The 18,413-nt window shown below is 52.3% G+C and overlaps 6 protein-coding genes and 2 pseudogenes across 6 annotated transcripts; 4 read left to right on the top strand and 4 right to left on the bottom strand.

The window, feature by feature from the left end:
* Positions 1-228: 228 nt before the first annotated feature.
* SAPIO_CDS8278 (uncharacterized protein) lies at positions 229-2,164 on the top strand (the record flags this gene model as incomplete). The annotated part of the gene is made up of 5 exons (XM_016789947.1): positions 229-618; positions 746-1,018; positions 1,084-1,300; positions 1,366-2,012; positions 2,081-2,164. 5 exons carry the CDS (start codon positions 229-231, stop codon positions 2,162-2,164), a joined length of 1,611 nt encoding a protein of 536 aa, XP_016640210.1.
* Positions 2,165-2,785: 621 nt separating this feature from the next.
* SAPIO_CDS8277 (uncharacterized protein) lies at positions 2,786-5,371 on the bottom strand (the record flags this gene model as incomplete). Its single annotated transcript, XM_016789946.1, has 3 exons — positions 2,786-3,250; positions 3,318-4,268; positions 5,162-5,371. The coding sequence occupies 3 exons, from the start codon at positions 5,369-5,371 to the stop codon at positions 2,786-2,788; spliced, it is 1,626 nt and encodes a 541-aa protein (XP_016640209.1).
* A 480-nt stretch (positions 5,372-5,851) lies between these two features.
* On the bottom strand, positions 5,852-6,324 carry SAPIO_CDS8276 (Mitochondrial import protein 1; the record flags this gene model as incomplete). Its single annotated transcript, XM_016789945.1, has 2 exons — positions 5,852-5,995; positions 6,055-6,324. The coding sequence occupies 2 exons, from the start codon at positions 6,322-6,324 to the stop codon at positions 5,852-5,854; spliced, it is 414 nt and encodes a 137-aa protein (XP_016640208.1).
* A 543-nt stretch (positions 6,325-6,867) lies between these two features.
* Positions 6,868-8,291, top strand: SAPIO_CDS8275 (uncharacterized protein; the record flags this gene model as incomplete). The annotated part of the gene is made up of 3 exons (XM_016789944.1): positions 6,868-6,930; positions 7,035-7,468; positions 7,535-8,291. 3 exons carry the CDS (start codon positions 6,868-6,870, stop codon positions 8,289-8,291), a joined length of 1,254 nt encoding a protein of 417 aa, XP_016640207.1.
* A 513-nt stretch (positions 8,292-8,804) lies between these two features.
* On the bottom strand, positions 8,805-9,982 carry SAPIO_CDS8274 (Ras-related GTP-binding protein A; the record flags this gene model as incomplete). The annotated part of the gene is made up of 2 exons (XM_016789943.1): positions 8,805-9,714; positions 9,792-9,982. 2 exons carry the CDS (start codon positions 9,980-9,982, stop codon positions 8,805-8,807), a joined length of 1,101 nt encoding a protein of 366 aa, XP_016640206.1.
* Positions 9,983-10,844: 862 nt separating this feature from the next.
* SAPIO_CDS8273 lies at positions 10,845-11,789 on the top strand (annotated as a pseudogene; the record flags this gene model as incomplete).
* Positions 11,790-12,287: 498 nt separating this feature from the next.
* SAPIO_CDS8272 (Alpha-N-arabinofuranosidase A) lies at positions 12,288-14,706 on the bottom strand (the record flags this gene model as incomplete). Its single annotated transcript, XM_016789942.1, has 8 exons — positions 12,288-12,674; positions 12,742-12,849; positions 12,913-13,058; positions 13,123-13,554; positions 13,606-13,795; positions 13,877-13,993; positions 14,053-14,514; positions 14,581-14,706. The coding sequence occupies 8 exons, from the start codon at positions 14,704-14,706 to the stop codon at positions 12,288-12,290; spliced, it is 1,968 nt and encodes a 655-aa protein (XP_016640205.1).
* Positions 14,707-16,900: 2,194 nt separating this feature from the next.
* SAPIO_CDS8271 lies at positions 16,901-18,163 on the top strand (annotated as a pseudogene; the record flags this gene model as incomplete).
* Positions 18,164-18,413: the final 250 nt, after the last annotated feature.

Below are 18,413 nucleotides of genomic sequence, written 5' to 3'. Positions count from 1 at the left end.
GATTAAGTTTAAGGTTGTCGTCTTCCGTCGCAGTGATATCCGCTGTTGTTGATCGCTTCGCGTCGGCAATCTTGACGAGTGATCGACGGTGCTTCGAAGTCATCCGTCCGTCATTGGCGAACAGGCGGACGTGCGTCCCAGCTTGAACCACAAAAGCGATCGGAGTCTTACACCGTGCCCCTCCTGCTACCACCAAAACCACCTGCTGCGACCCCACCAACTGTCACCATGCGTCTCTTCAGCAGAAAGAAATCCCACAAGAGTGGTGATGCGAGCCCGACCATCAAGCCGTCTCAGTCCAATGCGAGCCTGAAATCTGGGCATTCGAGTCTTAAATCCCCCATCGGAACGAACCCTAACGGAAACCGGACATCTGGAGGAAGCACAAATCCTTCAACTCCCATGTCTCCATTTTCGCCTGCCAACATGCCCAAGGTTGATATGCCACGGCCCCCAGATCCGCAGCTGGACCCTGCCGGCTACCTCAGAAGCCTGAATGCTGTTCGCGAGAGGAGCAAGCTGGTCACTGATAAGGCGTTAAGGAATGACCTAAAGCACTTCGACGTTGATATGGGCAAGTTCCCCGACGTCGTCAGCTTCGTCTCCCAGATTATCAAGGTAAGCATTGCGCTGCCATTTGCTACGAACTGTCCCGATTGCCACTTTGGAGTCTAAACATCTTGGATGGGGTTATTTTTCTCTCGCGCACAAAGTGCTAGATAACTGACCTACCGTTGACATCTAGCGTGATTACGATGCTCCTTTCGCCAATATTCCCCCTCATGGCCGCCATCAACATTTCTGTGTTGGCGGCCGAGATCGTATTGCCGCCTTGCTTTCTACGTTCCAGGAGGTTGACCTCTCCGAGAAGTGCCGTCGATTAATCGACCTATACCTTGTGAGCGTCCTGCTTGATGCCGGAGCAGGAACCGAGTGGAGCTACAAGAGCACGGAAAATGGTCGTGTATACCGCCGGTCTGAGGGCATTGCTATTGCTAGCCTGGAGATGTTCAAGCATGTATGTGCACATTCATTATCGCCTCTCCTCGGACTACAGACGTGCTCACATATTCTTTTTTTCAGGGAGTCTTTTCTGGCAACCCCAACAATAAATTCCAGGTTGACAAGATAGGATTGGCACAACTTACCCCCGAAAAGGTCGCCCAAGGTCTCCAATCGAGGCCCGGAAACCTCATGGCCGGGGTTCCTGGACGAGCTGATCTCCTTGTCCGACTGTCGAAGGCTTTGGATGAAAAGAAGGAGTATTTCGGCGAAGATGGGAGGCCTGGAAACATGATTGGTAAAACCTTCTCTTGTCGACTGTTCGTTTGCGCCCGGTGGGCTTTGCTGACTGTATGGCTCCAGAATACTTGCTCTCGCACCCTTCAACACAGGCCACTTCTATGCCTATCGTGCCGCTCCCCGTTCTATGGAATGTTCTAATGGATGGTTTAATATCTATCTGGCCTCCTTCCCGAACTACTATCAACGACATCCCCCTCGGTGATGCCTGGCCTTGCCAATCTCTACCCCAGCCCACCGCAAGTCCCACGACTGCCACCTTCTCGCCATTCCCCCAATCCGGAGCCTCGTCGACGGCTCCCTGGGAGTCTATTCTTCCTTTCCACAAGTTGACGCAATGGCTCTGCTACAGTCTAATGCAGCCGATGCAATCCTTGCTACGCATTCACTTTGCAGGAACGGAGCTCCTCACCGGTCTCCCCGAATACCGCAATGGTGGTCTATTCATTGATCTAGGTGTTTTGACGTTGAAGGCGGCTGACGCGGAGAGGGGTTTGGACAATTACGCCGAACACTGCCGCGTCACTGGCAGCAAGGGCGTTGAAGTGGCACCCATGTTCCAACCCGGCGACGATGTGGTGGTTGAGTGGCGGGGCGTAACAGTTGGCTTCCTAGACATCCTCTGCGTGGAAGTCAACAAGGCGCTGAGGAGCGAGCTTAATGGTAATGAGTTGTCACTCCCACAACTCCTCGAGGCTGGAAGCTGGAAGGTCAGTAGAGATAGCCCCCGCGCGTACTACCTCAACTCTTGTGTCCGTTGTTGCTAACGAACCTCTAGGGTGGTCGAGAGATTGCCGAAGTCAGCCGGCCAAACACGAAGGAGCCGCCGATTTTGATCGACACAGATGGAACTGTTTTCTGATATGAAGAAAGGAAGAGATAGGGGATGGCAGTTTCGAGATGATGTAATGAGTTCTCTTCTTCTTCGTCTTCTTCTTCTGAGCCTCTTAGATGGCTTCTTTCGTCTCTATTTTCATGAGTCCACGGTTAGAGCTTACGTATGCTGGTGTGGAGCTGAATGACGAAAAAAACAAAAATACCGACGGGTTTTTTTAATTCTCGAGCTTCGGCGCTTTGGTCCTTTCTTCTCTTTTTCCCTTCAAGATTGCTTGTGAAGTATACCCGTGCCTACTTCTCGCAAGCAGCAGGATCCCATCACACTTGCACTTGAGACTTTTCTATGAAACGGATGCTAAAGAAAGAGAGGTTGGATGTTTATGCTATGACTGTTGAATGTACCGTCTATATCTCCATCCTTTTCTAATATACATATGATGTCTTGGGAAGGGGTGGACAACTCTTTCTATCCCCTGTTCCCTATCAAATGAGGAATACAAACAGATTATACATACCCACTCAGGAGTTTGAACTAGACAGGCTTGAAGCAGCCTGTCTTATAGGGCAGGAAACACCAGGTCCCTCTCTCATGACATCCAACTGTTCCTCCTCCCTCATTCATTGCGCTCACGGGCCACTTCCCGCTCTACGGCCTGCGCTTCATCTTCCGGCTCTTCTCCAGCTCAGCCATCCTCTCCCTCAAAGACTCATAATACTCAGCCTGCAACCTCGTCTCCTCGGACTCGCTATTCTGCTTCTCCTTCTTCACCTTCGAGCCGTCCCTCCTAGCGTTGGCCATCTCGGACGCATCCTTGAAGGCTTTCTTCACGCCGTCGAACATGCCGGGAGTGGAGGTGACGGAGGTCGCGGAGACGGAACCGGCGGGTGCTTTGGCGAGGGGCTCGGGGAGGGGCGTGAGGCCGGACCACCTACGGAACCAGGGCTGGAAGATGAGCCAGGTCTGGAGGAGACCGGGAACGGAGGCGGTTACGAAGTAGAGCTGGACGCCGGCGGGGAGGAAGCTGGTTGCGATGAAGCCGAGGGGGACGAGGATGAAGGATACGGCTTTCATGGTAGCTTGCTGCTGGGGGGTGTTATGGCGGTTTGTTATCTGGCGAGGGGAAATACCGTTAGTTACTCTCGGGAAAACTGGTTGAGAGGCGAAGGAAGCTTCTTACCCTCATTGTAGCCATCAAGGTAAGAGGGCCGACGAAGGGGAGGATATACCAGGGATCAGGAACAGTGAGGTTCGTGATCCACAAAAGACCGCCAGTCTCAAGGCCAGGCACAGGCAAATCCGACATGGCCTTCAAGATGCGGTACATGCCGAAGCCGATAGGCAGCTGAATCATGTTGACAAACATCAACTTCTTGTTGACCTTGTGCTTCTCCTCGAGGGCCTTCATAGCTGCCTTGGCAGCCTGACCAGCCAAGACGTCCTTGTTCACCATCGATTCCTTCCAGGCCTCCGTGGCGCGCTCGTAACCCGGCTCGGTCCTACGGAGGATGTTGAGCCGCGTGGTGTGCTCCTGGCCCAGCATGATAGGCTTCCAGAGACATGCGCGGATGAGCAGACTCGTGGCGAGGATGGACGCCCACCAAGGGAAGCCGGAGTAGACGTGGACGTGCTCGAGGAGCCATTGGATCATGGACGTGGTGCCCCAGCCGAAGTCGATGCCAAGGCTGTGCAGGTAGCCGATGTGTTCGGGGATGGAGGAGATGGAGTCGTATTTGCCGAGCTCAGAGGAGATGATGTTGGAGAGCTCGGCCGTGGGCTCTGGGGCGCCGACCGCGGCAGGTGAGGAGGATGCGAGGTCCGTGGCGGTCTGCTCTATGGATGGGGTGGTGGAGGCGGCGGCCTCGGCGGCTGGGGGAGGAGTTTGGACCTGTGCCGGCGTGGCAGACTGCGCTGGGGCTTCGGGTGTGGTGGTGGGAGGATCGGGCTTTTTTGAGCCGTAGCCCCAGAGGGAGAGGGATCGGCTCGCGGAGGGAATCTGGGTGAAGGCGACGGAGCCGGCGATCGCGGCGGTCCTTAGGGGGGTTGCTCGGGTCGCTGAGCCGAGGGGCAGTCTTTGGAGATTCCTGCCATTTCCGATCCGGGCGGTCGCATAGGTGCGGGTAGAAGAACCCTACTCGCCATCAACAGGGGTTAGTTCTTGAACCAGAGAATTCATCTAGAGCTTATAGGTTCTCAGGTGACAATGGAGGATGGGGGGTGTGAGTGAGAGTTTTACCAATTGGCTCGCGACCTTTGTCCTGGACGCTGCCGAGGACAGGGACTGGACTACTCCCCTGCTTGGAAGCATTGTGGTCGGTATCGCAAAGTTGTAGAATTGGGAATACCGAAACGGGGAGAGGGTGGCAGCGGCCGAAAATCGCGAACTCGTCTTTTACCGAGAACTTTTTTTTTGGGCCAGTGAAGATTTCAATGTTAACGAGCCGTCAAAAATTGGAATCACGTGGTCGCGTTTTGTTGGTGTCGGCTCTTCAATCATGCCTGGGATTTTACAGCACTAAGTACTTCGTACCAAGTACAATCTTGTCTCCCGCACCCATCCCGACGACGATGACCATTCAAGCTGCGTCCTCAAATACCAAGATCTATTAATTTCTTGTCGCATTCTTGAGAACACTTTAAGGTTCTAATACTGATCTCTGATGGCCCTATTTCTGGAGCCAAGTTGATCGATACCTCAACCGTGTCCTCGCCGGGGCGCTTCCTTTTCGGAGGATTCGTGCTTTGAATGGCCTTGATCGCTTGTTAAGCAGCATGCTACGTTTTCCCTTTCATTTCCCTGTGCCCTGATCCTTTGCGATGTGTTCTGCACGTAATTTATCTGCCCGGAATAACAATGACGTTCCTTGGACCGTCCTTGAGGCACTACGATTGCCATCTTCCAGTGTGTGTTCCATCCGGCATCTGCCGAGGAGCCCCGAAGCCGCATCCGGCTGGTCATCTCTTTCATCCTGACCGCTCAATGGGGGACTGGCTCGTGGAAAATTAGTCTGTCTAACTTTATACCCATATGAGCTGAGGTGTAGATTTCAGAATTTGGGCCGTGGGCGATCTCATATGCTGAACAGTGTTGCGGCATGCGGCACCAGAGAGCGAAACTATGGTGATTGCTGTCAAGTTAACCGAGGCACCTGCCTCAGTAGGGTGCCATGCCTTCATCGCGGTGGCCTTTCCATTCAGATTCGCCACAATAATTCCTCCATTAAAGGCCCTCATTTTTGCTGAGTATTTTATAAAGTCATTCACGGTGGTGAATGGGAACATTGCCAGTTCGGCTTGGTCTGGTCTGGTCTGGTCTGGCCATAAATAGCACCGTCCTCAGGAAAGTACCGCTTATTCAGTGATCTGGCCGATGATGCGAAGTCAAACAAATCCTGTTTGGGAAGTAAGCGTAAGTCGAAGTCTGGCATCTAGTAGTATCTTCGTCTCGATCAACGAGATAGAGGTATCGGATGTCGGAGGCCGAGTAGGCAACATATCAACCACCCCCACTCAGATGCACGATGTTCAGAGCCAAGAGCCGTCTATAAAGCCTTTAGAACACAATATATACATCCTGTTGCGGCACCATTGTTCACTCCGGACCCGAGTCCAAGCATCATCCGGCCGAGGGATCCCAGCATGTTCCCATAAAAGTTGTGACTGGACCATCCTTAAATTCTGCATGCCCCTTTCTTTACACTCCAAGCTCGTGGTTTAGAGGCGCTCACCTCGCCTCGATCGCTCGGAAATCTCGACACCTGGGCCTATAGGATACGCACGCCGGCGGCTTAGAGGGAAGACCTGGACGCGCTGGTTAGTAGGGAAACGAGTGCCGAGCGAAGCAGTCTCGACGAGATTCTTTAAACGTGTTCTCCGATAAGGCCCGCATTGAAGGTACTGCAAGATCCTGTACGCACCTTGGTACCACCCCAACCTAACCGGAACGCAGCCTCGTGTGCAAACAGCTCGCCGAAACCCAGCATCATTCCATTGATGAAAGGAAGGAACAGGTTGATGGCGGCACCGCGTATTATCGACCAGACGGTGGGGGGTCTGTAGAGGATGACGGGCGAAGAGGAAGACGGTGGGGAGGTCGAAGAGTCTTCAACGGCGGAGTAGTGCTCGCTGTCGGAATGGATCGTGATGCCAGACTCGGCGAGTCGGCTAGACGGATCTTGCGATGACATGGTGGATACGGATTTCGGCTGCTTTCCGGCTGGGGGAGCTTGCTCGGGATGGACACGACAGATGTATGGCAAGAATTGGCAGACACTTCCCTCCTTAGATTCGGCGGAGGATGTGGGATTCCCTTTGTTGGGGTTGGCTCGGGATCAGTGTCGGGGAAGCGAGGTCGGCTTTGTGATGCTCCTGATTGCGTTGTGCTGCAGGTTCGACCGAGAATGAAGGATTACGTAAACATGCTGGAAAGTGGTCATAGCTTTGTTGCCAACATTGCTGAGCACCCCCTGACAGACAAGGAAGGAAGAGGGGCAATGATGGACGTCACAGACCCATCAACCAGTTGCCTGGACTAAATTCCAGTGCCGTCTTAGGAGCTCCCCGCCACAGTAGCCAGGCCACCTCTACTTCAATCCTTCACCATTAATTCGACATCTACCTGACTCGACTCTATTAATTCCGGGTTGTCCTACCATTTACATCATCTCGAACTTTAATTAGAGGGAGCTCGTTACATTTCTCTAACTTCCCTTCTTTCTATCCTCGCAATCATGGCGACGAACGACGAGAAGCTTGCGCGGCTACAGGCCCTCACAGGCACACCTACGGAAACGGTTTGTGCCCATTTTCTTCGCCTTGACTGAAACAATCTGCCCTGGAATTTCCTAGATTTTTGCTTTTCTTTTCCTTTCGCTAACCATGTCCCCGCCTCAATTAGGCCAGGGAGTACCTGGAGGCTTTTGACTGGAACATTGAAGCTGCGGCCCAGGCCCTCCTCGAAGACGCCGACGGCGGCGACGATTCAGCTGGCGAGCAAGGCTCTTCGACCCAGGTCCCCGAGAACTACACTGGACCTCGCACTCTTGATGGCCGACCCGTAGACGTCGGCTCCAGCTCCCAATCGAGGGCCCAACAACCCAAGCGCCAAGAGAAGAAACGTGGTGTGGCGACGCTCTCATCACTCGGCTCGGGCAGGCACGCACACGGCTCTGATGAAGAGGATGATGAGGATGAGGAAGGAGCGAAGGGTAGGGGCGATTTGTTTGCCGGTGGAGAAAAGAGTGGTCTTGCGCTGAGGGATCCTACACGGGGTGGCGAGAGGGGCGAGGGCTCACGAGGACTCATCAACGATATTCTTGCAAAGGCTCGAGAGTGCGTATATTCTATCCACTTCCGCCCATTATCCGAAATCCTGCTAACATGAGTATTGGCCAATAGGCAAACTAGGAGGGGGGCTGATGAGGCCACCGAAGAGCGCCCCACTCGCCATTGGGGTGCTGGTCAAACTCTCGGAGGTGATGGTGTAGAAAGCCGACGGATTGCTGATCCCCACGCTGGCCATGAGCACGCCCCCCCTGCTGGAGAGCCCCAGGAGAGGACCATCCACATTTGGCACGACGGTTTCAGCTTCGACGATGGCCCGCTCTACCGATTCGATGACCCGGAGAACCAGGAGACCCTTCAGTTAATCCGTAGCGGACGCGCGCCACTCCATTTGATGAATGTCCGGTTCGATCAGCCCGTAAATGCCCACATCTCTCAACATGACGAGCCTTGGAGGCAACTCCCAAGGATCTACAGACCATTCGGTGGCGAGGGTAGGAGGTTGGGTAGTCCCGTGCCCGGTGATGGTAATGTCAGGCCTGCTCCGGCTACCTCTCAGCCCGCCGCCGCCAGAGCTACTGCTTCATCGTCTTCCTCTGCCACGCCCAATACCGGAGTCGACTCATCTCAGCCCACACTTGCCCTCCGTGTTCAGCTTCCCGATGGAACTAGACTCCCCGCCAGGTTCAACACGACGCAGACGGTTGGCGACCTTTACGATTTCGTTCTCCGCGCGCACCCCGCCACCCAAAGCCGCGGCTTTGTCGTCGCCACTACCTTCCCAAACAAGGACCACACCGATCGCGCTCTGGTTCTCGGAGAGATGCCTGAGTTTAAGAAGGGCGGCACTGCGTTTGTCAAGTGGACATAGTCGCACTCTCTGCCTCTATTTTCTGCATTTTGTCGGACGCGTAGCTGGGTTTATCCATTTCTTTTTCTTCTCTCTTCTCTCTCTAGGGACATCAGGCGGGATCGTTTAGGGAATTCTGCCAAGGGTTCGAGTCTTTTGACAATAGGCATTTACGGACAAAGGTTGGCGTGGTCAATCGGACTGGAAGGAATGCAAAATAGACATCAATTGATCCAATGAATTAGGCATACTGCTTTCTAAAGGAGGAAGAGCTGACGATGAGGGAGGCCCTCCAAAGTAGGTCTACTCTATAGTGCAGCCGTTTTCCTCTTTCGCTATTAGGTGGCGCTGTCATTTTTAAAACCCAAGGATCCGTTCCGTAAACGCCAGAGACACGATAACTGTGCCTGCTTCGAAGCTACCCCTCCCCGCCTGCGATTGTCTGATAGTATACACGAACCCATGTTCGAGGCCTCTGGTTCCCCGCCATCCGCGTCCTCTCCATCACGAACTTCGTCGTTATTCAGCACCGTTTTAGTTACTTATTTGCGGTACACGTGATGCCGCAGGGGTACTTGGACCATCCAAGAACTTAAAGTGCTCAATGGCAATGCGACAATTGAGCATAGCGGCGTTGAACCTCGCTTCACCGGGAGGCAACACGGCCATAAGGTAGGTATTCGTCGTAAACTTGAGGATAAAGAGGCTGAACCTGGTGCCGGCCTTGTGTTCCATGCAGACAAACTGCTCCGCGTTGCGGGGCGTACCCGTGAAACGGCTTATGGACTGCTTGAACTGTTTCATGATGTTAGACATGCGTTCGAGACGGTCCTCCGTAGGGTTATCCTGTCCCGCTTCGGAGGTCCAAGACGAGACGGCGAGGAAGGAGGTTCGTTCGAAGAGGAGGAGTTCCTCGGCCTCGATGGCGACGCCGAGATTGGCGAGGTTACGCTCGATAGCGGCTAAGTTCGGCACGAGGTCGTGTATAATACTCGCCCAGGCCTTGTACAAGCTCTGGTCCCAGATCGAAGTAGCGAACGGTGTGATCTCGAGGGGACCGCCCTCGCCGCCGACGGGGAGGCCCAGCGAAGCGGCTAGTTCGGCCGTCTTCTGTCGGACCATGTGGACGCGGTCGTTGAAGAGGCTCTCGCGGGAGGAAGGGAGGATAAGGTCCATCTTGTGGATGAGGATGTAGATGCGGGCGGTCGGGGAGAACTGGACTAGGGCGGATATGATGGAGACGTAAGTCGCTAGGTCGCGGTCGACGTCGCGAGACTCGATGTCGAAGACGTAGATGAGGACGCCGACGTGGGAGAAGACGTGGACGCGCTGTTGGGAGAGGTAGTTTTCCATGAAGGCTTCTTGGCCGCCGCAGTCCCAGAGGTTGAGGGTTAGGTTTCCGAGGAACTTGACGTGGGAGAGGTCGATGTCTATGGTGGCGCCTCTGGGGTAGCTTGTTAGTGCTGTCGCTGCAGAAATGTGGGAGTATCGAGAACTTTTGGGGGAAGGGTCCGAACGTACAGTCTTCTCGTGTCGCGGGCAATGTAGTTACTGAAGATTATGCTCCGCATGCTCGATTTCCCCGAGCCGCTCTTGCCCATCAGTAGAACCTTCTTCTTCTTAGGTTTCTTAACCCCGACTTTCACATCCACGGCGGGGTTCTGGTCCCCAACCGAGGATGCTATGCCGGAGGATTCTGGAAGGCCTGACATGCTTGGCGGCGAGAGGCAAAAAAAAAAAAAAAAAAAAAAAGGTGTGGAAGGTTTCGTGGGGGGAGATAGTGGTATTTGAGAGGGAACTGGTGTCTATTCTCGCGAGACCGTCATTGAGGAGGCGGCTGCCGGGAGTTGGTCACTCCTCGAGATCGTTCGCAGGGCCGCTGGTTGAGGGTGTCAAGATAAACGATACATTGAATGAGATTGTGCTAAGATGAGCGATTGAGATGATGATAGGAAATGGATCAGTTATCGTTAACTCCTCCCCACTTACTTCGTAGACCTTGGCGGGATTGGACGAAGTAAGCACTCGCAGTTGCAATGCTACCTCGAGGTGGGGGAGCCAGACAGAGCAGCTTTGAGGCCAGGCGATCGCACCTTCCATGCCACGGCTAATCGTCGCTAATTTTGACCGAGTCCAGTGACAATTCGCACAACTTCACCCCAATTAACTTCCATTATTCTCACTTTCTCACTGCTGCCTTTCTGCCTGGATGATGCCTGTTTTTAGACGTTTGATCCTAACCAGTATCAAATCAAATGGCGGTTTTCTCGTCCTCTCGCTATCTTGACCTTATTTGGCTCGATCCGGGGCCTTACCGCCCTGCAGTATACTGTACTATATATTCGAGCTCTTTCTCCCCGATGTCATCCCTGACAGCCCTTAATCTCGTGGGTTAGACAAGTGTACCTTGCCTTGAGGTCAAGTTGTCCCCATCCTCGAAATCATATGTTTGTACACGTCCTGTCCAGACTACCACGTTATTTCATCTTTCAATCATACTTTTGAATCAGTGGTATCCACAGCCGTGAGCCTGGAATCGTCATTTCCAGCCTTTCAAACATGAACTTGAAAGCCATGGAAGACGCCCAAACGGTAGCTCGCGTGCCGCCTGCGGGTCTTGCTTGCCATGCTACCCTTACCACTCCCGAGCTCCTCGAGGCTATTCTAGGGAATCTCGATATGGTGACTTTACTCGTATCAGCCCAACGTGTCTGCAGGCAATGGCGAGCCGTTATAGGCACGCCTGCGTTGCAACGATATCTCTTCCTTGAGCAAAATGATGCAGCCAAGTCCACCCCGAAACGCCACGAGGGACATCTTCTGATGAAACAAAATCCTCTTTTGAAGAAGCTCTTCCCGTCTATCTTCCAGACCATCGATGTCCCTCGTCGCACCCTTCCTACCTGTACTGGCTTTCTGACACTGCTCTTAGGTGGGTGTCCGCTGGCAGATAGACGTGATGAATACAAAAGGCATCACGCCTTTGCCCGCAAGGATGCTAGTTGGCGGCGAATGCAAGTGGCTGAACCTCCCCTTCGACGTGTTGGGTACACCGAAGTGTCCCGACTCGAGGAGGAGGATGGTATGCCAGCAGACTCGGAGTCTTTCCGGACCCTAGTGTTCCCCGAGGGTCTTCGCATGGGTGAACTCTGGGATCTCTTGTTCAAGACCATCTGGGAGAATTGTTCGAGATATGATAGCTCTCCCTATGAAGACGGGCCTGGGCTGTTGATTTTATGGAAACAGTACTGGCCGCATAGCATGCGGACTCCGCCAAAGGGATTCGCCAGCATGCGGAAGAAGATACAAATGTTTGAGGGGTGGCCGAGTCGCGTCAATCTTATCCTCGTACGAGATGACGAGAGAAAGAGCGCCTGGGAGCAAGAATTCAACGGCGTCGATCCATGGCTTGTTCCGTCTTACTCGGAGTATTATTTTCCTGAAGAGCATGAGTGGTTGTATCGTTGTGAAGACTATGATGCGGCGATTCTAAGCAAGCATCTATGCGCCTCCGACTAACATGAACTTCTCCTGCCCAAAGTGGATACGAATTGATGTGGTGAGAATGCCAATATTGCCATCTCTAGTGCTTCTGATTTTGGCTGTGAATGTCGGCCGGGCTCAGCCAAAGTCTACATATCTATTTACTGATATGCTCTGGTAGGGAGAGGGGATGTGGTCTTCGATGTTGAGATATGGAGGATTGTGGAGCGACGGATTAGATTAGAAATTGGCAGGAGCTTGTTCTTTATGTTCTTTATGTTTGGCCACCCCGTTGATGCTCCATAGCTCACTTGCTAGACGTGTATGGATATAATTCATGTTTACATGGTCTGAAGCGTCAGTCCGTCAACTACAAGTGAGAATCTTCCGGGCTATTGGGACCATTCCCTTTTAACACATGCTGTAGTATTTTCTTATTTTTCATTCGTTTCATTCATTTCTTTCCCTACATATCCTAACCTCGACTCCCCAGCCCTAAGACCTCGGTCCTTTCCGGTTAGATTGTGGAGGTTTCTACTTTGAAGACTCCTCAAGCTCAGATTCCTCCTCGAAATGCGTGTCCAAGACAGCGACACTCAACTCAGGCATCTCAAACTCGAACGCGCCCTCCTCATTTGCCTCCAACACATTATTGGTCGTCTCCACGACATTGACGCCACTCCAGGGATCGTTGTAGGCGTATGGGTCCTCCGGTCCAGTTAATAGTGTCAACTGAGCTCGAGTTCCAGTCTCAACGCCCTCGAAGGAGACAGAGACGGGCACAGACTCGTGGTCGGTGGTATTGTAGCAGGCACCTTTCCAGACAAGTGAATCCTTGGTGCTCTTACCCGCAACGTAGAAGAGGGGGTTGAGGTCTCCCGTGACGGGGAGGGTCTCCTTGAGGGGATGAGCGGCGAAGAGCTGGACAATGAGTAAGCGTCATGATGGGGTTTACATTTGTGAAGAGATGGATACGTTGGCAACACACCTCCCAAATATACCAGTCTGTGGACCTAGTGGTCAGAGCCGGGTCAGCAGCGTGCTGGATCATGGTTATCGCCCATTGGTAGCTATTCAGGTTTCGAAGAATAGGAGCCTATGAGATGAGGTATTAGTAAACTTTCTGTAGATGGATGAAAGGATCTTGGATTCGAGATACATAAAAGGTGCCGTAGATACGGTCTGCGTTGCGCTCGTAGCTGATGAGGCCGACGGCTCCCCCAACAGATCCGATCCACCAAGGCCAAGGGGCCAGAGGGCCATCCCAACCGATGCCACCATTGGGATGGGTGGAGGACACTTCGCCTGCAGAGAGAATTCTGCCTTAGTGACGTTGATTCTGGCTCCAATTTCTACCAGGGGGACGTACCAATGACGTGGGGAATAGGTTCATTGTCAAACAAATTGAACTCGGACAGAAACTCATCTGGCTTCCGGTAAGGGTGGTAGTCACCGATGCCCGGTTCGGGAATTCTATATCCGTCGGTAGTGGCGCCAGAAGAGATGACGGTAATATCGGGATATGCTTCGTTGATCGCTTTGAGAAACGTGGGGAATCGGTATTTCTTGTACGACTCCCAGCCCGCAGCACCGCCTGCAAGCCAGTCCTCATTGCCAATTTCAACGTAGTTAAGCTCGAACGGCTCGGGGTGTCCGAGCTCGGCGCGTTTTGCACCCCAGGTAGAATTGGCCGGTCCTCGGATGAACTCGATCTGATTGAGTGCGTCGTCGACCCAGGGCTGAAGCTCGTCTTCGGGAACAATGTAGCCGTCAAGCGAGAGACCGCCGTAAACACCGACGACTGTACCTTAGTTATCAGGGCCCGTGGTCTCACTATCTATGATGAACTTACTCAGTTCCATGCCCATATCTTCAGCCCAGAGGAGATATTCCATAAGACCGAGGCCGTTGGTCATTTGATAACCCCAGGTGTTCTGGAATCCCCTGCGATTTCGAAGAGGACCGAGACTGGCCTTCCAGTCCCACCATGTGTCGATGGAATCTCCTTCCAGCATGTTGCCTCCGGGGAAGCGGAAAAAGGTCTTTGAGGAGCCGCAGGGTTAGTGCTCGAGGAGTATTGAAAGGAAATTTCTAGGTTTATAGGGTTCGGAGAACATTCTTACTGGGTGAAGCTCTTCGAGGGCTTCAGCAATGTCTACCCGAAGTCCGTTCTTGCGTCCCCTGTATGTGGGCGGGAACAGGCTGATGAGGTTAAAGTCGAGAGAACCGTCTTTGACACCCTTCACGATAATGTCAGTGCACTGCTCCCTGGTTTCGTACTGAGGTTGATCTATCATACCGCTGAGTCGAAAGTAAGTGTGAAGGTATTATTGCTATTTGGTGCGTCCGTATCTGGGATAAGCTCGATCTCGTGCTCAACCCAGTCGTCGCCCAGAGACGTAGACTCAATATCAACGCTACCAAAGACATCACCGTTGAGAGCGGACTGCAAAGACGCAGTGAAGTTGCCTTCATAAGCTCCCTTGACCCAGAATGAGCCTGTATACTTGTGTTTCTTTACGTCAATACCCCAATACCCGGTATTGGAGAAACCAATTCGGCCATCCGCGTTTCCGGTTTCCACATTCATAGAAACAGGTAGCTCCTCAGAGAGAGGTTCATCGAGGCGGTTAAGCTTGAGCTTGGCGCCATTGACAGGAGACCAAGCGGCGAGAGAGACAGGAAACCGTTCGCCGTACTGGAAGGCGCGATTGCGGATAAGTTCTGCATAGATCCCTCCGTCACCGGAGTGGTTGATATCCTGCAGTCACACCTTTAGCTTCAGAATTATCTGGTAGTTGCACATTCCTAGGGAGAATCGGCGAACCTCGTGGAGAAAACCATATTGATGACTTGTCGCGTTACCACCAGTAGCTTTGATGGAGATGTCGATGGCAGACACCGAAGAGACGGCCCACCCAACGGCCAGAAGCACTGACCTAAGGATAGCCATAGTGCCTTTCCAGGAACTGGGTATCTTCTCCTCGTCCAATTGTGACGACAATGATAGTAGAAGCAAAATAGAACCATGTAGGATCGAGCTTATACATATAAATATTCACAGTTATATAGCTATCGCCCACTGCATTCTTGGCAAGTGAGCACAATCTGCATCAGTATGCCTCGGTAGAGTGGCATTCTATCCTAATTCACTCTCCAATTCATCCTCTCACACCAGAATACATGGCATGCTTTTTACTTTAGCCGGGGGAGAGATACTCCAAAAGAGTCTTCAATGCGAATGTTCGGAGAATTCACTCATCTCAATGGGAAATACGCTACTGGCACGTACACGGAGGGCCATATTTACAGCCCATTGTAGCTGCAAAATTGCGACCCGGAACGCATTGCCATTGGAGCGCAAGAGAAAGCGGGAATGTTTCCCAAGACGTCGCCTCACTTAGGCTGCAACGCAACGGCTCGGCTAGAGGGTCGGCAAGGAGTGGATGTCTTAGCAGAAACTGGATACAACGATAAAGACCCCTGAGTCTCCCTATATGCTCCAGGGTGCCATTGCAGAAGGCCGGAACAATGAGCGCAACATTTCCTCCTCGGAACATGGGCGGAGAGCTAGAGGAGTGGCGGTATTAACGGGAATTATTTCCTCCAATAGCGCAGGCTATATACTATGGAATTGTCCATTACCTCGACAAAAAGACGATACATACTCTGTATATACATATATCCGAGGTCGAAACTTATAATAACTCTGTGCTTTCTAATTGTGGGGGTTGGTGTGAATCACGTAGGATAGGTTCCGCATTGTCAGGTTTGTAGAGCCGAGCATGGGTATCGATGATTAGACCTAATACATCTCTCTGGAATTGGGGCTAAATTTTGGACCGCCCTCTATTTCCGCGTTTAACCCGGTCCGTGAATTTGGAGAACTTTCGCTGAGAGAGAAGAGAGGTATCAATATTTAGAGAGTTTAGACGGAGAACCCCCTGTTTTCGTTTATATAGCTCTAGGATTCCCCGTTAACTACCCCCCCCCCCCCCCCCCCCCCCCCCCCCGCGCCCGCCGCCCGTTCCGGGAGTCCCGAGGCTTGATCACACGGTTCTTGGTCAAGGATCTCGCAAGTATTTACTGGGTCTAGGTATATAAGTAAGCTCGGTCCCTTTGGTCTCCTCCACCTTGAGCATGCCGCTCTATCTAGCAGGATTCCGGGCGCGTCACTATCTAGAAGAGAAAAAGTTGAAACACTCAAGAAGAGCCGATCGAATAGGAGGACTGACTCTCATGACTGACTCAAGAATATATCATCTTAGGTTGGCAATGGCCTTGAGCGCAGGGTTCGTGCGCAGAACCGAGGCGTACAGGTCCTTGAGTGCTGATGCTCTCTTATTATCGACCTAACCTTGTGTCACAAATAAATCTAGCACCGCCTCTGCTAACAGCGTATGCTACATAAACATGGGAGATAAACCCGTCGCATTTGCGAGAGTTATTAGATCCATGTTCTCTCGTTAATTGGGATGGCTCTATTGTAAGCCCATCAACGTGAACCGTCTGAGCGCGTCCTTCAGGAAGAGTCTTTGAAGTCAACCTTCATAAGTATCATTCACTCAAAACTGAGTACATGCGACCATACTCACAGGAAAACTCGGAAACCCGTCCGCTCTTCCCTAGATAAGCCTGTGAGGGCCAGACTAGTAGTTGGGTCGGTGACGACCAGCGAATCCCTGGTGTTGCATGTGATCTTCCTTTTTGCCCTCCCTCCATTTTTGAGGGGGTTTGCGTACCGGCGAACTTCCTGTGCTATGTGGAGAGGAAAGGCGTCGTCGGAGACTTTTACTCGGGATAGTATGATTTCGCGGAGACTATTAGCACGATAGCACCTATTCTATCCACCTCTAACCGCCGCTCGACGCTAAGAAGTCTCGTCTGATCAAACCCGCATATTACTGATTAATAATCGACTTAGACCCAGGATGGACCGAGTCAACTTGATCCCCTCAACAGACTTTGTCTATAGATCTTTGGGAAGTCTCTCGTTATATGTTTAAGTGACCAGACCGCATCGTTTAGGTACGTGCATATCCAATGAGTGTTCCATGCGCGAAGATATTCTAACCTGGATCAAGCGATATAGAGAGCCCTCTGTATAGATTTTGTTTCCCACTAATTCCACGTTCACTCCTTGCAAAATGACTCTCTCCGCTCGAGCCGAGGATTGTACGAAGCGTAGCGGCACCGCTCTTATCTGGAAAATCTTTGGGAACTTATGGGATCCCGTCAGCAACCCTACGGGCTATGTCAGTCTCGGAGTTGCAGAGAATCTCCTCATGCATGAGTCCCTGCTGGCTCACATGCACTCGAACATGTCCATCTCCAGCCAGGCCCTCACTTACGGAGATGGCGGAAAGCGCTTAAAGGCTGCCATGGCGCGTTTCTTGACGAAGAGACTCCTACCTGTCGAGCCTATCCAGCCAGCGCATATCACGATCACCAACGGCTGTAGCTCCGCCATCGAACACATGGCTTGGGCTTTCGCGAATCCTGGAGAAGGATTCCTGCTGGGACAGCCGTACTACGGAACTTTCAAGGACGACATTACACTTCGCACTGGAGCCAAGCTCGTTCCTGTTGCTTTCAAGGGAACGGACCCTCTCTCTGTCGAAGCAGTGAAAAGATATGAAGCTGTTTTGCTCGAGTCCCAGGCCCATGGAGTTAAGATTGCCGGACTTATTCTTTGCCACCCTCATAATCCGCTCGGCCGCTGTTATCCCCGGGAGGTCATTATCGACTTCATGAAGTTGTGTCAGAAGTATGATATCCACCTTATCAGCGACGAAATTTACGCCATGTCAGTCTGGTCGGATGCCCCTCCCGCTGTTCCATTTGAGTCGGCTCTATCTATCCCCCTTGATGGAATCATGGATCCTTCGCGTCTCCACGTGCTATGGGGCATGTCGAAAGACTTTGGCGCCAATGGTATCCGAATGGGTGCCATAATCTCGCAGCATAACGAACCTCTCCACGGCGCTCTTGTCTCCGTTTCACTTTACAGCTCCGTATCATCTCTCTCGGAGGTGGCTACGGCGAATATCCTTGAAGATGACGAATTCGTCGAGTCGTACATTGCTACCAACCGAAAGAAGTTGGCCCACAACTACGGCATCGCTCAGGCTTGGGCCGAGGAAAACAAAATTGAGTACGCAAAGGGTGTCAATGCAGCCTTCTTCTTGTGGGTTAATCTGGGGGCTTACTATCGTGCTAAGCATCCGGATAGGGAGGTTGGGAATGTGGACAAGGAGCTAATGGATATTCTTCTCCGTAACATGGTCTTCCTTGCGTCCGGCAAAGTCTTTGGTTCCGAGGAGCCTGGCTGGTTTAGGATTGTGTTCTCTGTAAATGAGGACTACCTGAAGGAGGGTCTGAGACGAGTCATTGCTGCATTGGATGAGTGAGGGTATTTTCTTGTGCTACATATGGCATAGCGTATCTATATTGTATTTATCCGTGCCAGTTTCATAAATACACTTAAGCTCGCCACCGTTCCGTCCCAAGGCAATCTCTTCTTTCCACTCCTATAGGGGCTAGAGAAACGCATGGAGCTCTCCTGGATTTGCTGTGATGGTTGATACCACCAGATATCAGGCCTCAGTACCCTCTTATGTAGTATATCCTTGAGAGATAGTTATTTCCTCTTTTGAGCCA

This window comes from Scedosporium apiospermum (genome assembly GCF_000732125.1).
Source record: "Scedosporium apiospermum strain IHEM 14462 chromosome Unknown SEQ_SAPIO_0121, whole genome shotgun sequence".
NCBI classification, from domain to species: Eukaryota; Fungi; Ascomycota; class Sordariomycetes; order Microascales; family Microascaceae; genus Scedosporium; species Scedosporium apiospermum.
Note: the sequence above shows the minus strand (reverse complement) of the source record. Positions and strands in the feature narration are given on the sequence as shown.